Here is a 17198-nt window from a genome sequence, read left to right as displayed (position 1 = left end):
GGATCTGTCTGGGTGTAAGGTGGTTAGTACAAGAACATCACGCTTGTCCTGGTACTTCACAAGCATCATGTTGTCCTTGCACACAGCCTTGCTTTCCCCCTTCTTCAACTTTTGCCGTACAAAAATTTTAGGCAGATCTCTTTGATTTCGCCTGATGGTACCACAGGCCACAGTCCCCTTGGCAAACATGCATTGTAGTAATAGGGATGCTAGTGTAAAAATTATCAAGGTAGATGTTATACCCTTGATCTAGCAGGGGGTGAACTAGATCCCATACTATTTTTCCCGTTGTTTTTAGTACGGGGGGACACTCTGGGGGCTCTATTTTAGAGTCTTTCCCCTCGTAGACTCTGAATTTGTGCGTATAGCCGGTTGCGCTCTCGCACAACTTATAAAGTTTTACCCCATACCTGGCCCGTTTGTTAGGCAGGTATTGCCTAAAGTGCAACCTTCCTTTGAAGTGCACAAGAGATTCGTCCACTGCAATCTCTTTTTCTGGGGTGTAAACTTCAGAAAATTTTTGATTTAAATAATTAACAAGGGGCCGAATTTTATATATGCGATCAAAATTTGGATCACTGGGAGGTGGACAATTTTCATTATTAGCATAATGATGAAATTTGAGGAGGGCTTCAAACCGAGCCCTTGGCATGACCGACCGGTACAGTGGAGTATGGTAAAGCATATCATTACTCCAATAGGAGCGAATTGTGGGCTTTTTAACTATGCCCATGTTAAACAAAAGGGCAAAAAAAAATTTGAGCTCTAGTGCATTGGTTGGCGTCCATTGAAAAGGCCTAGCATGATATGCCTGTGGATTGGCCGCAATGAATTGCTCAGCATACCGGTTGGTTTCCTCCACTATCAAATTAATCAGCTCTTCTGAAAAGAAGAGCTGAAAAAAATCAGCTTCTTTCAACCCCGCGGTGTCAACACGAATGCCTGCAGTGGCCACAAACTCAGGCAAATTGGGTATAAAGTTTGAAGCCGGAGCCCACTCAGAGATGGCACTAGGACCTGGCTCAATATTGGTACTAGGACTGGTACTAGGACCTGGCCTAGGGCGGTGGCGGGGAGGTTCCTCGTCAGAATCAGTGGAAGAGGAAGAAGAAGAGGGCAAATATAACAACTCTTCACCACTATCTGAACCAGAGGAAGATGCCAAGAAGGCATATGCCTCCTCAGTGCTGTACATGCGACACCTTGACATATTGGATGACACTATAAGTGGCGAAGTGTCTCTGATGTACAACACTAGAACAATATTTTTTTTGTATTTTAATATTTTTATATTTTTTTTTACTTTTTTACTTTTTTTATAACAACGGAAAAACTGAAACAAAAAGCGCCACTAGAAGTAAAAAAAACAGTGGCGAACTGTCACTGCTGTCACTAGTCACTGTCACTGCTGTCATCAGTGACGCACCAGGAAAAAAACGTAACAGGGTAGTATGGAGGTGTGCGAGGTGGTGATGGGATGAAAGGGTGACAGTCACTTCAGGGGCACTGACAGTATTTTATATTATTCTTCACTGTCACTGTTATGGTCAGTGACAGACTTCAATTTCTTCACAGATTACAGCTGATGAATGAATGAATGAATGAATGAACGAATGAATGAATGAACAAATGAATGAATCAGCAGCAGGATAAGGGGCACTGATGGGCACTGAAACTTTATTACTGTACTGTACTGTAGAATGTAACTATATTCAGTTACAGTTACAAGTTACAATCTTCACTGCAGCCTGTCAGATCACACAGGCTGCAGACTTCAGACAGGGAGGACAGCAATTGGAAGGGGCACTGCTGGGCACTACTGGAGACTGCTGGGCACTGCTGGGCACTGATGGGCACTACTGGACACTGATGGGCACTAGACTGTCACTGTTATATTCAGTGACAGTCACTAGGATCTTCACTGCAGCCTGTCAGATCGCACAGGCTGCAGACTTAGGAGGCAGCAGATGGGCACAGATGGGCACTGAGGGGCACTGCTGGGCACTACTGGGGCACAGATTTATACAAGACTGTCACTGTTATATACAGTGACAGTCACTAGGATCTTCCATGCAGCCTGTCAGATCGGACAGGCTGCAGACTTCAGACGGCGGCAGCAGCAGCAGGGTAAGGGGCACTACAGGGGGGGGGGTTCTTTTACTTTCACTTAAATTTTTAGCTTTTAGAAATGCTTTTTAACACTCTTCTGTCTTCTGTCCTAACACTAACTCCGGCTCCGATCGCTGTTCAGAACGAACTGAAAGCTTCGGAGCTGGTGGTAGTGTAACAAAGACGCTGATACACTGTGATTGGTCCACAGGGACCAATCACAGGGCTCTAATCCCAGGACCAATTACAGATGGTCCTGGGATGTCAAGCAGAACTTGTCTCCCGCCGCTGGGCACGGGATTTCTGCCTGTTAACCCGTGCGCTGCTGTGCAGCGCCGGGTTAACTGCATGTCATTTATAAACGCCGGGATGCGCGAACGCACTGCACAACCCGGCGTTTATATATGCCATTCTGCGGGAAGGGGTTAATACGTGTTTCTGTATTTTTTATTTCTTGATTTTGCACTGAAACCGACAAATTAACTTTGCTTTAAAACTCCTAATAAAAACTATTGAACCAGAAACCAGAAAAGCAGCTCTGAAACCCTAAAAGGGGGTGTATCCTTAGTTTTGTCATATGAACCACAATATTTACAAAGTTTTTCCCCAGTTTTGGTAAAAACTGGCACAAATCTGATCAGCTACTTTGCACCTAGCTGACCAACTTTTAACCCCTAATGAACGCAGTGCGTACAGGCATGCCCTGGTTGCCTTGGACTTAGTGCACAAGGACATAGATGTACGCCCTGCGTCCCACCGCGGCTATGAAGCAAGTGCAGGAACTGAGCTGGCATCATAGATCGTGGGTCCAGGCTGCTATCAGTAGCCAGGGACCTGCCGGTAATGGCAGACATCAGCAATCTTGCTGATATCCACCACCAATAACGCCTCTGATGATGTGATCAGTATTAAAAAGTGTAAAAAAAAGTTTTAATGAAAGTGAAGTCCCCCTTCAATAAAAAAATTAATTACCCTCTATTCCCATTTAACAAATAAAAGTAAAAAATTAAAATAAATCTAAATACTTTGTATAGCCGCATGCACAAATGTCTGATCTTTAAAATATTATGTTAATGATCCCGTACGGTGAACGACGTAAACGTAAAAAAAAATATCAGTCTAAAAACACAGATTTTCATTCATATTGTATAAAAAAATCGATTTAAAAAAACCCATAAAAACAAGAATGGTACCGATAAAATCTACAGATTCCATATACGGAAAAATAAAAATGTTATAGGGGTCAGAAGTGAAGAATTTTAAGCGTAGAAATTTTGTTCAATAAAGTTTGACTTATTAATTAAGTAGTACAATAATAGAAAAACTATATAAATTGGATATCATTTCAATCGCATTGAGCTACAGAAGAAAGAGAACATATAATTTTTTCTATAAAGTGCAATGTGTAAAAACTAAATTTCAGTTTTCTTTTCAATTTTCTTCCACAAATAATACTTTTTTTTGTTTCTCCATACATTTTATGATAAAATAAAGGTGTCATAACAAAGTACAATTAGTTGCGCAAAAAACAAGCACATTGGTCTGTGAACTGAAAAATTTAATAGTTTTGGCTCTTAGAAGGCAACGCCAAAGGGTTAAAGTGGTTAGTTTTAGGGAAAACTAACCAAATACACTAACCAAGGAGTAGATATAGTAAATCTGACAGTATATAAAAAAAAAAAACAGACAGTCTTAGTAAATCTGGGCAAGTATGTCCCATTTTGAGCAACTAGCCACCTGGGTCTCATTTATATGACCCTCGGAAATCAGGTGGCATGTACGAGCAACGATAACTCAGCCCACTTGATCAGTATTAATACCTCTTCCTCAGCACTTCAGTAAAGTGGTTGGAGTTATCAGAAAGGAGAAGCATTGCAAGTACAGCATAAAAACCGCATCCATTGTTTAGAAAGGATTACATTTTATAAGGTAAACTGCATAATCAGCATCACCTTCACTATTACCCTGTGTATTTTGGTTAGTATGGGTGATGCTGCTGTCAGATTTCTTTATTGTGATAATAAACAATAAAAACACTTTAGTTAAGTTCACATGTACTAGAAAACAATCCACAATTAAACACAAATCTGTTCAAAGAACCACATTCACAGTACTTAGATTATCCCCTAATTGAAGGGGAAAACTTGTGCCTGCCATAAAACAACTGTGTAAGTGTGTACAATATGGCAGCCCACAGTACACACTTTATTAAAGGAGATGTACGGAGCAGACTTTTTCTATTCCATCCTGCCTGGGCTGCAAAAAAAGACAAACTTTCACTTACCTCCATATGTTCTCCTGGAGCTCTGCAACAGCTGATCGGTCAGCCGGGCTGTTTACTTCCTACTTCCTTTAGCCCGGTACGTCACACAGTGCTTCAGCCTATCACCGGCCGCAGCGATGTCCCGCCTCAGCCGGTGATAGGCTGAAGCGCCGTGTGAAAGTTTGTTTTGTCTTTTTTTGCAGCCCGGGCAGGATGGAATAGAAAAAGTCTGTGCCGGACATCTCCTTTAATAAATAACATTAAAACTACATTGTCTTAAAACTAAAGACATAAATTAAATGCTTTATCTTGACAGAACAATTATATTCATAAAAAATAAAAAAAATGGTGACACATTCCCTTTAAACAGATTTTTTTTTTCCCAAAAACAGTCCCCTAAATGTCCATACATTGTAGTTAGCAAACTTCAGTGCCTGACATATAAACATGTAGAAGCTCTTTCAGTAAGAAAGCAGCCAGGTTTTTTTAATACTAAAAAATCCCTTTAGGCTGTGTTCACACATTTAGGTTTTTAATTGCAATTACTGAATATAAGGCCAGTAATGGATCGGTAAAGAGACGTCTAAGTCTTTCCTTTACACTTGTCCACCTTTTATGATCGGTTCCAGTCTTTGATTTCAGTAATTGCAATTAATAAACAGAAAATGCGAACACATCCAAATGGGCACTGTCATTAAACATAATTTTAAATATTTGAGTCTTTATGCCAAATAAATAACTTTTGTAATTGGTTTCCGTAAAAAAAAAAAAGAAATAGTTTTATGTTAGTTTTTCTGCTGAATACTTTTGCCCACCAGGGGTCTCCCTTCTTGGCCAGAACACATTCTGTCTGGTCAAAATCTCATATTTTGGTCTCCTGCTTGTAATGGCAGGAGTCTGAACTCAGGAAGTGTTTCTCTGCACTGAGCTTGATTGACAGCTGCAAACAGCCTCACTGAAACCTGCTGTACAGACTATGCTGCACAGACTAAAAGCTGTACATAACCTCACTAAAAGAAGAACAGACTGAAAGCTGCTGCACAGAGCTTGCGGTCTTCTATTCATCACAGCACTGCAACGATGTGAGGGCGGAAGTGGTCCCCCAGCAGGCTTCAGTGACATCATGCCTGCTGGGAAATGCCCACTTTCTTCTGCTGGAAGATTTCACTATGTGAGCAAGAATAAAGGTATGATACACAGCTTTTTAAAGCTCTGATTTTTAAGGGTGGGAGGAGTGTTAGGAGTAGTTGGTGAACATAGCCTGAGTTAGTTAACAAAAGTTTATTTAGTGACAGGTACTCTTTAAGGTGTAGACCAGTTTGGACAATTCCTTTTCATTATACATATTCATTATACATAATTTGTGTGAATTATGGTATCCTACCTGATGTTGCCTTTCACTCGGATATTCTATCTGTGCTCTTAACCAAGTAATGCTTTGTTCCCCTCTTCTAGTCCATAGAAGATTCTCCTTGTGTCTGCGACCTTCCTCTCTCAAATAAACATTAAGCAGTCCAGTACCAGCTCCATACATGTGATAATAGAAAGTCAGGCACTGTTTCCCATAGATAGCTCGAAGTGGTCTTGAGATAAGGTGCGATTTTTGCCCATAGACCATGTTGGTAGCTTCAATGTACATGTAATATCCTTAAAGGTTAGAGATAAAATCATTAAAAAAAAATCATAATCAAGTGAAAAAAAAAAATGACATTAACAGATATTTATTTGTCAGTATTCTTTATAGTGAATTCATGGATTTTCTATGTTGTCTCCTTCTTTTAGACAGATACGAAAGCTACTTTTCATGTGCCAGATCTGTTGCACAGCGGATCTAACAGCCCCTGACAAACATTACTGACTTATAATGGGGTTCATCAGCCCTATTCTTGTTGTCAACAGTTACAAAACTATAAAATGAAGCCGCGGACACATATATGCTGATAAGTAATATATGAAAAAGGTCTGGGTAGTAGTACAGAAATCTGAAGATTATTAAGCAAGAATTATGCTGACAGTATCATAATATATTATTCTTTGCTATTAGGTAAAAATCAGTTTAACAACACAGGACTCACCTACCCCAGAAGTGTGATCTCCCCTTGGACCTGTGTAAGATGTAGGTGTTGCCCCTCTTATCCTGTGCCAGATTCCTCTTCTTTGCCATTCTTGTTGAAATCCACAATCATTTTTATCAAAAGTACATTTTCCAGGTATTGCAGGCAACCTATCTGTGAAAAAAAAGATGTGTACACATGAAGTTTGTAAATAGTTCAAACCTACTAAACTTACAATTGATAAAAAAAGGGTATGTACACTTTTGCAACAGTTTTTGTTAGTGTGCCAGTGCATTGCAATTGAATGACTTGATGAACACAGCTTGACACACAGCCTATTACAAAAATGGCATTAGTGTTGCCAAATCGGCTCTTAGTTACTTTATTTTAAGTTACTGTTTACCCTTCAAATAATTATTTAACCAGAATATAAACATACAACCCACTACAACAGCAGAGACCAGTTGTACTAACTAATGTCAGACTTGTCTCCAGCTGCTTGGACATGGAAACTTCCTCTACAAGGCTCTCAAAAACTCCTGTACTGATGTTGATTTCAGAGAGAATTAGAAAATTAAAGATATGGTATGTAATTTTCATATACTTTAACACTTTGAGGGGTGTGAATTTATTAAAAGTATGATGGAGGCACAGCCCCCTTAACCCCTTAAAGGAAAACTGTCAGCTTTCTCCCGGCCGGTGCCAGTTAGCATCTCATTAGCATATACTGAAAATAGAAGATTACGGCCGAACGGTACGGCAGATCCGGGCACGGTAAGCATCAAAATGATCAGATCGGCGCTGATCATTTTGATGCTTACCGTGCCCGGATCTGCCGTGCCGTTCGGCCGTAATCTTCTATTTTCAGTATATGCTAATGAGATGCTAACTGGCATCGGCAGGGCTAACTGGCACTCTGACGTCAGTGTCGCTGACCGCAGTGCCGCCCAGCTCATCAATATACCTCCCCTCTCTCTTCATTACAGAGTGGGGAGAAGAGGGAGAGGCGGAGGGAGGGGTGGAATATTGATGAGCTGGGCTGTGCTGCGGCCAAAAACGCTGACGTCAGAGTGCTAGTTAGCACCTCATTAGCATATACTAAAAATAGAAGATTACGGCCGAACGGTGTGGCGGATCCGTGCACGGTAAGCATCAAACTGATCAGCGTCCCCTGCACTACAAGCCAGTATCGCTGGTTAGTGCGGGGGGAGCAAGCTGACAGTTTTCCTTTAAGAACACAGCCTATTTGGGCCTTGAGGACACAGACAAGTTTTTATTTTTGTGTTTTGTTTTTTATCTCCTCATCTACAAAGAGCAATACTGTGTAATGACCCCTTTAATTTTATAATAAAATGTATGTCGAAACACAATATATATATATATATATATATATATATATATATATATGTGTGTGTGTGTGAGGTTAAATGAAAAAAACAATGCAAGTTTGAAACTTTGGGGTGGTTCATTTTTACACAGTGAACTTTACGGTAAAACTGGCATGTTTTATTCTCTAGGTCAGTCCAATTACAAATATACTCAAAAAGGTGGGTGGGCTCAGCACCATCTATAGATAGGGGATGCTGCTAACCATATCAGACTAACAAGCACTATACCAAGAAAAAAGAAATACGTAATATAGCACACACCCACAAGTTCTATATTATGGAAAAAAAAACTTATCTTTATTGCACATTCCAAAATACAAAAAGCAGACAATACAGTTAAAATCAATTAAAAGGCCACAAAGGCCACCTGCACAAACAGGGGGAGACCCCTAAAAAAAGGAGGAACTCCACCCAGGGCACCTGCCTATAGAAATGTATAAACAGCCTGTCACAATGATAGTTTGAACAATATAATATCAATACATTCTCCACCCCACAACAAATAGCCCTTGATACAACCTGAATAATCAATACAGTGACCCCCCGACCTACGATGGCCCCGACATATGATGAAATCGACATACGATGGCCTCTCAGAGGCCATCGCATGTCGATGTCAGCATCGACATACGATGCTTTTTTATGTCGGCCATCGCATTAAGTGCTATCCGGCAGCGCCAAATGCTTAAGCTGCTGCCGGATAGCAGCTTAATGTTCCCAGTGTGGTGCGGTAAGTATTACTTACCCCTCCACGATGCTCCGGGGTGCCCTCCGGGTCCAGCGCTGGTCTTCCGGTGTCTTCTCGGCCCTCTCCGATGACGTCAATATGCTGCTGCGCACGCCATCCAATAGGAATGGCTTAGGCAGCGGCGTAATGACGTCGCTACGCAGGCCCAGTAAGGCCTTGCGGAAGACAGAAGAGGACCGGAGAAGACAGAAGAGGACCGGAGAAGACAGCGGAGGGCCGGAGAAGACAGCAGAGAGCCCAGCGGAGGCCCGGGATCACCATCGGGAGTGGCAGGGACACCATCTCGAGCGGCGGGGACAGGCGAGTACAGCTTCCTATACTTTACATTGCACGAATCCCTCAACATACGATGGATTCGACAAACGATGGATCGTTTGGAACAAATTACCATCGTATCTTGAGGGACTACTGTACTGGTAATGTGGGGGAGAAAAACAAAGGACAGCTGATGGAGGAATGACCAGGCAGGTGCCCCCCTCGGACCCCACGCGTTCCGTTGCACGTCGGCAACAGATAAAGATAAGTTTTATAAAGATAAGTGTAATAAAGAAGGGTGCAATAAAGATAAGTTTTTTCCATAATATAGAATTTGTGGGTGTGTTTTCTTGGTATAGTGCCAATTACAGTTGCCAGGTTTTTCCTTCCTAATCCTTGCTGTGGAGGAAAATCAACAGAGGAAGCTTTTGACTTCATATCCCGTCCTCATATATTGTTGTCAAATCCCAACCCCATATCTCGTCCTCATATCCCGACCTCATATCATGACCAAAATCACTCGAGAAAAAGTGTGAGTTTGCCTCACACATTAACCGTCAACCAAAAATGGAGTGATTTCTAACAAGGGACTGTTTGCCATTGTGTTTTTTGTGAAAGTAACTTGAACATTTTGTACAGTTCACTTTTTTATGAATAAAATATTGAATTATTTTGTGATAGTTAATGTTTATATATTTTTTTTCTTTTTAACACATTTGCAATATTAGGTTTAAATCAATTTAACACCCAGGATGATAAACAAGGAAAATTGTTGTAATGTTTGAAAAATTATAACACATGAATACTTTTGATTCATGGAAACATTTTTAAACAAAGAAGTCTAAACCATTTTGACTCACACAACTAATTTATTTAGCTTGGAGTTTGTGCACCACAATTGACTCGTGCGACACAAAAAACTATAACCGACATGTGCGACAGAATAGTAAATAAGCCTGAAAAAAAAGACGAGTGATATTGAAATGACTCCAAAATAAACACTCCACTCTTAGTAAATCAGGACCATTGAGTTTTATATATATATATATATATATATATATATATATATATATATACAGGGTGGGCCATTTATATGGATACACCTTAATAAAATGGGAATGGTTCGTGATATTAACTTCCTGTTTGTGGCACATTAGTATATGCGAGAGGGGAAACTTTTCAAGATGGGTGGTGACCATGGTGGCCATTTTGAAGTCGGCCATTTTGAATCCCACTTTTTTTTTTCAATAGGAAGAGGGTCATGTGACACATAAAACTTATTGTGAATTTCCCAGGATAAACAATGATGTACTTGGTTTTAACGTAACTTTATTCTTTCATGAGTTATTTACAAGTTTCTGACCACTTATAAAATGTGTTCAATATGCTGCCCATTGTGTTGGATTGTCAATGCAACCCTCTTCTCCCACTCCTCACACACTGATAGCAACACCGCAGGAGAAATGCTAGCACAGGCTTCCAGTATCCGTAGTTTCAGGTGCTGCAGAATGGGCAAAAAAAAATTGGAACAGGACCCTCAGTTTACGCAGAAGATTTTGTTCAGTGATGAGGCAAACTTTTATGTGAATGGTGAAGTTAACAAACAAAACCAACGCTATTGGTCTGACACTAACCCACATTGGATAGATCCCTCCAAGACTGTTGGAACACAAAAATTGATGGTATGGTGTGGTATATGGGGTACAAAGATTGTGGCACCATTCTTCATCAATGGAAACCTCAAGGCCACTGGATATGTGAAATTGCTACATGATGATATGTTTCCCTCTTTATGCATTGAAGCTGGCACGTTCCCTGAGTTTTTCCAGCAAGATGGTGCACCACCACATTATGGGTGTCAGGTCCGAGCATTCCTAGATGAACAGTTTCCTGGAAAGTGGATTGGTCGTCGTGGGCCAGTTGAATGTCCCCCAAGGTCTCCCGATCTGACCCCCTTAGACTTTTATCTTTGGGGTCATCTGAAGACAATTGTCTATGCTGTGAAGATACAAGATGTGCAGCACCTGAAACTACGGACACTGGAAGCCTGTGCTAGCATTTCTCCTGCGGTGTTGCTATCAGTGTGTGAAGAGTGGGAGATGAGGGTTGCATTGACAATCCAACACAATGGGCAGCACATTGAACACATTTTATAAGTGGTCAGAAACTTGTAAATAACTTATAAGAGAATAAAGTTATGTTAAAACCAAGCACATCATTGTTTTTCTTGTGACATTCCCAATAAGTTTAATGTGTCACCTGACCCTCTTCCTATTGAAAAAACTAAAGTTGGATTCAAAATGTCCGACTTCAAAATGGCCGCCATGGTCACCATCCATCTTGAAAAGTTTCCCCCCTCACATATACTAATTTGCCACAAACAGGAAGTTAATATCACCAACCATTCCCATTTTATTAAGGTGTATCCATATAAATGGCCCACCCTGTAGATTTACTTAGCTTTTGTATTATTTATTTTACTGCTTTAAAAAAAAAAAAAAAGTGTAACTTTTTAGAACAAAGTAAACATGTTTTAAACTGCCCTTTTCTGGTCTCTATAACATTAAAATTTCTCTATTTACAGGGCGTGCATAATTCTACACTATTATATCAAATATGTTTTTTTTTACATTTGTATTTAGAAAAAAAAAATGAAATCATCCTCTTTTCCTATTTCCTATTTTATTTTTTTCCATTTATATTATTAAATACTTTTCTTTTTACACTTTTTAATTCCTCCTAGAGGATTTTGAAAAGCAATCATTAGATACTGATATACTGATCAATGCCATGCTATTGCACAGTATTGATCAGTCAGTATGGCACTCTGCTAGTAGATCCTGCCTGAGGCAGACTCTATTAGCAGATTGATTCGTGGCCAGCACAGTGGCCTTCAAAAGTTCTTTGGCTGCCATAAAAACTGATCGGAGAGCTAACTGTCACTCCTGTCACTAATCTGCTCCTGCTGCACCTGTCACAGCATTTAATGGGTTAATGAACTAAATCAGTGTAATTGCTGGTCATAAGTGGTGAATGTCAGCTGCTGACAGCATCTGTCACTCACCCTCTGTGAAGTAGAGTACATTTTTGCTATAATTCATGCCATTATTTAAATGTGTCAGGCCATACCCTCTCCCTCTAAGCCCCTCCTACTCTTCAGAAAATTAGCTTGAGCAGCACAAAAGTGGGAAAAGTTAAAAAAGAGCCTTGCACACGGTTTGCAGCTTTTCTACACCACTGTTATATCGGGTTTAATTAATTCCCTCTTGGTCTTTTATAAGCTTGTGTTGTCTAATGCTTCATTGCTGACGTGTTTTTCCTTGAAGATGTTTCACCTTCTTAATGTCAGCACTTACAGTGTAAAATATAGTATACTAAAATAAGAGTGAAGTCAACTGATTCATCAGAATTATCTATTCTATTGTTAATACATTTATATGTAGGTCAAATGTATGGTTATTTCTATACAAATAATTTTATCTCACCAGCTATATGGCAGTTTCCAATGTTTACTGAAACGTCATCAAGTGCTGCAAGACCACAGTCCCAAAAGCTTTTACACCAACTGACAAATGCCACCTGGGAAGGGTAAATAAGACAAAAAGTCTATCAGGTTAAGGACAATGCTTTATGCCAGTGATTTCCCTCCTGGACTGAAGCTACAGCATCAAGCATTGAATGTTTTTACCAGCTAGGAGCCAGCTCACAGGTAATGTTGGAGTTGACAAGCCCATATAATTGAAGGCAGTGTGAGTGGAGGAGGCAGGGGCCAATGTGGGTGGCTTGAGGTAGGAGGCAATGTGGGTGGCAGGAGGCAATATGGGAGGCTAGAGGCAGTGTGGGTGGCTGGAGGAAGAAGGCAATGTGGGTGGCTGGAGGCAGGGGGCAATGTGGGTGGCTGGGAGGCAGAAGGCAGGGTAAGTGGCTGGAGGCAGGAGGCAATGTGGGTGGCTGGCAGGAAGAAGGCAAGGTGGGTATTAGTAATGAGGCTGGAGGCATTTGGAGGAGGCTAGAGGCATTGTGTGTGTGGGAGAGGCTGAAGGCATTTGGGGACATTTATCATCGTTGCTTTGGTAAGCAAGTTCTGTAGTCATTTTTTTCTTGCTATTTTTTTGCTTATGTATGACATATTTATCATACTATCACAGGGGGTTGATAATTTTGGCTTACATGAGCAAAAACCAAGAAATCACTTTTAAATGTTTTTTAGCACACATAAGCAAAAACCAAATAATGACTACAGAACACCACTTTGCAGCTTTGAAGAAAAATGTGTGTATATATATATATATATATATATATATATATATATGTATGTATATATATAATGTGTGTGTGTGTGTGTTTAGTGGGAAGCCTATCAGGCTGAATTTGTGGGAGGGGCTTTGGCTATTTAACATCCATCGGCCCCTCCCTCTGGGCGTATGCTGGGTTGGCGAAATTGCGGGGGTTCTTTCGTTGCGTACGCTGGGTCAGGTGTGTGGTGGTGCAGTTTAGGTGGGCTGTATCCAGTTAGGTGGTCGTTACGTTCCTGGTCATTGCAAATTCGGCTACGGTCAGTACCAACCGTACGGCGGTTGTTCATGTTATTTATTCACGTTTCACGGTGGTCATCACTTTCGCTAGCAGACGCTAGTTCACGTCATTTCAGTCAAATGCTTGATACTCCTGTTACATTAGTTAAGGTTACGCACTACTGCTGTTACACATAGGCCCTGAATTACTGTATATCTGACTCGACATGTCAGATAGGGTTCAAGGCGTCATTGCTACTGTCACGCATACAGTGCATTTCGTTTACACAGGTAGTGGTCACTGCGATCTTGACTCTTCTTCAAGGGTGACCACTCGCCTGCGGTGGTTGCTGACACGTCTTCAGAGCCATCGCTAGTTAGTTAGAAACGGTGCACACTGTAATCTTGACTCGCAGTCAGGATGTGTTCACGGTTTAATTATTCATGACTATACGCGTCATGCACACATTCTCGGTCAGACACACGGTCAGGCCTCGTTTCAAACTATTCAGGTGGTACTCTGGGGTCGCACTGGCACTACGGTCAGCACTCTTGGGTTCGGCCACATTTCACGGGCAGTCTGCAGCTGTAAGCTAACATTAAGTATGTATTCGGTTGTTTGCAGGGTTACAGTCGATTTGCTGTTCGTTCAGACGTCTTACTGTTGTGTTACAGTGGTGGTAAGGTCAGTCAGTACTCAGCGAGGGGGGTACACGTTTCTCATATCTGGTGACTCACGATTACCGTTTTGTTTCCCCGGCACCCGTTACGGCCCGGACAGGTCATGTCTCACGTGTCAGACATAGAGGACCCGATGTCCATCCCTGATACACCAGCTAGAAGCTCCGTGCGAGGGACGCCCTCCTCTGCAGCTTACAGGGCTTGGACGATCCCTAAATTGATGGAGGAGTTGCGCAAGAGAGCAATTCCATTTCCAGCAACCGCCCGAAAAGCAGAGTTGTACAAACTCCTCATGGCGGATCAGGGGGCTGGCGACAGTCAGGAGGGGACCTCGAGCCAGTCCACCCTCTCTGAACTGCATGCAATGATGACTTCCATGTTGGGCAGGCTGGATTCTCTGGAGAGAAGGGGCATTCAGGGGCCTCCAGCTCCAGCAGTATTGCAGGCGCCAACGCCTACACAGATGTCTGCCCCTGTTCCGGTAGGCAACCCAGGTAGGCGCTCTGGGCCACCAAGGGTGTCACCAGTCCATTTTGTCCCAGCGGCCCTGAGGAAAGACATACTGGAAGGGAAGGACATCAATTTGGCGGCCCTGTTGCTATCTGCCTTTGACGTTGAGGACACTAGAACGGTAGCATGCGCTGACTTATCTGTTGTCCTTAAGAGTAAGGACACCAGGCTGAAACGGAAGCTAAATATCCACGAGTTTGTCATTGCCTTCAGCAAATACAGGGAGGTGATATGCTCAGCCAGGCCGGAGCGCAGAGAGGAGCTCGACCTGTATTTGCTGAGGGTTACGGAATACGCTTACAAATACGGTGGTACCCATTTCTACGATTATCATAGAAGTTTCTCAGCCATGGCAGCGGCGGCCTTCAGCCAAGATGGGTATCTCACAGACTGGAGCATCGAAGATTCACAGATGTTCTGCAGCCACTTCGCAAATCTCAAATTCCCCGCATGTGCCGCCTGTCAATCAATCACGCATACTACGGCGTGGTGTGTAGGGCTGGCTCAACAGGGCGAGCAGGGCACTATCAGACCGTCCACTTCCACGGACAGTTTCAGCAGGTCCGCACCTGCCGTGGATAAGTTGGGCCGTCCAGTACACTACCTCGGAGGCTCACAAATTTGTAACAACTATAACATGTCTTCGTGCAACTTCAGCAATTGCAGGTTATTACACGTCTGCTTCTACTGCTTCAGGGCACATCCGGGCTCTGCTTGTAGGCAGAAAGGGCCAGCATGACTAGGCGGGGTACGTACCCCAGTCCTGGCCGCTCTGCTCGCGGATCACCCGGACCCAGATTGGGTCCAATGGTTGATTAATAGTTTTGTTAGAGGCTTCCACGCCGGCATGGTCACACTGCCGCAGGCCACATTTGAATGCGACAATCTGTTGTCTGCCGTAAACGATCCCGCTGTTGTCACTGAATTAATAAATGCTGAGCTAATGAAAGGTTATATGATTGGCCCCTTGTTAGTTTCTCCATTCAGGTCTTGGAGGGTCAGTCCGGTAGGGGTGGTAACAGGCAAGTTCAATGGGAAAAAGAGACTGATATTTGACTTGTCGGCTCCTCATGGGTCACGTATTCCCAGTATCAACTCTCTCATTCCATCCGAGGAGTTTAGCATGCATTATTCTTCCATAGACCAGGCTATTCAGGTCATCTTGGCGCTCGGCCCAGGGACTTGGATGGCGAAGGCGGATATCACTGACGCCTTCAAGTTGCTGCCATTGCACAGGGACCAGTGGCAATGGTTTGGGCTCAAATGGCAAGGGGCATATTACTTTGCTTCCAAGTTGACGTTCGGATGCAAGAGCAGCCCGTGGCTGTTTGACCAACTGGCCCAGGCATTGCACTGGCTGCTGGTTAATGTCTCTGGATGCAGCCAGGTCATCCATTACTTGGATGACTTTCTTCTGCTCAGTCGCCCGAGGGAAGAGCCGGACCAGTTGGTCAGATTGCTAAAACTGTTCACTGATATTGGGGTGCCAGTGTCTCCCAAGAAAACGGTCGGTCCAACTAAGTGTCTCACCTTTCTGGGAGTAATCCTAGATTCAGTCGCAATGCAAGTCAGCTTGCCCACTGACAAACTCAACCGTATCAGAGACACTATTCATAAGTACACGGTCTCACAGGTCACGACCAAGGGCGAGTTGCAGAGCTTGCTGGGAATGCTGGCATTTGCTATGCGAGCAATCCCGCAGGGTAGAGCGTTTGTATCCAGAATATTGTCTTTGCTGCATGGTGTCCCTCATCAACACAGTAGGGTTTGGTTAGATTGTCAAGCCCTGGCTGACCTGAACATGTGGGATAGGTTCATGGCACAATGGAATGGGACGGCCATGTTTGTCCCGCCAGCCTCCGAGTTGTCCCCCAAGATCTGCACTGACGCGTCATCTTCCATCGGTTATGGTGCAGTGTGGGGCAGCAGGTGGATGGCGGGCCAATGGTCCAAGCAGGTAATGGCTCTGGCAGGCTTCAGCAGCACCTCGGCACTCTTTGAGGTTTTCCCCATTGTAGCAGCTGCAGTGACATGGGGCGACAAATGGTCAGGGCAGACGGTGGAGTTTCAGTGTGACAATCAGGCGACAGTTGCCATAGTCAACAAGGGCAGTTCCGGGCATGCTACTGTTATGTCATTCATGCGCAGACTAGTCTGGGTGTCCCTACAACACAATTTCAATTTTGTAGCCAGACACATACCGGGGGTAGACAACACGGCCGCAGATGCTCTGTCCAGAGCTAATTTCAATCTCTTTTCACAGGTGGCTCCGCAAGCAGACGCAGTAGGAACACAACCCCCTTGCCTGGCACAATTAATCTTGGACTGAATCATTACACACAGGTGGCCCGGGAGTTAATGTCGGACGCCTTAGCCCCCAATACCAGGAAGGCCTATCATGCAGCACACGACACCTTCAAGGCATATCTGTCGCAGCATAGTATCCCCTTTTCTTACGACACCACTATCATTCTATCTTTCATCGGTTTCTGCCACTCTTCTCTGCACCTGTCTCATAGCACTATCAAATCTTACCTTTCGGGCATTCAGCATTTCATTTCTTTATCCCACCCAGACAGGCTATCTATCTTATCATCTCAGGCTGTCAAGGCTGCGCTCAGAGGGGTGGTGGCTCGTAGCGCCACAGCGCCAACTCTCAGGAAACCGATCAGCGGC

The 17198-nt window shown here is 43.1% G+C and overlaps 1 protein-coding gene across 3 annotated transcripts in view; it reads right to left on the bottom strand.

Annotated features, from left to right (window-relative positions):
• The window catches only part of MAMDC2 (MAM domain containing 2), a 158641-nt gene that overhangs the window by 19144 nt on the left and 122299 nt on the right, over positions 1-17198 (bottom strand). Inside the window, exons 10-12 of one of the 3 annotated variants that reach the window (XM_056523072.1) lie at positions 12303-12396; positions 6448-6600; positions 5757-6019 (exon numbers count right to left, since the gene is read on the bottom strand). In XM_056523072.1, the coding sequence (XP_056379047.1) occupies positions 5757-6019; positions 6448-6600; positions 12303-12396 (510 nt within the window). Of the gene's footprint in view, positions 1-5756; positions 6020-6447; positions 6601-12302; positions 12397-17198 lie in introns of those variants that run through there. The other 2 variants (XM_056523073.1, XM_056523074.1) reach the window with 2 other exon arrangements.

This window comes from Hyla sarda, chromosome 1 (genome assembly GCF_029499605.1).
Source record: "Hyla sarda isolate aHylSar1 chromosome 1, aHylSar1.hap1, whole genome shotgun sequence".
NCBI classification, from domain to species: Eukaryota; Metazoa; Chordata; class Amphibia; order Anura; family Hylidae; genus Hyla; species Hyla sarda.
The sequence above is the reverse complement of the archived record's forward strand: the minus strand, read 5'-3'. Positions and strand labels throughout refer to the sequence as shown.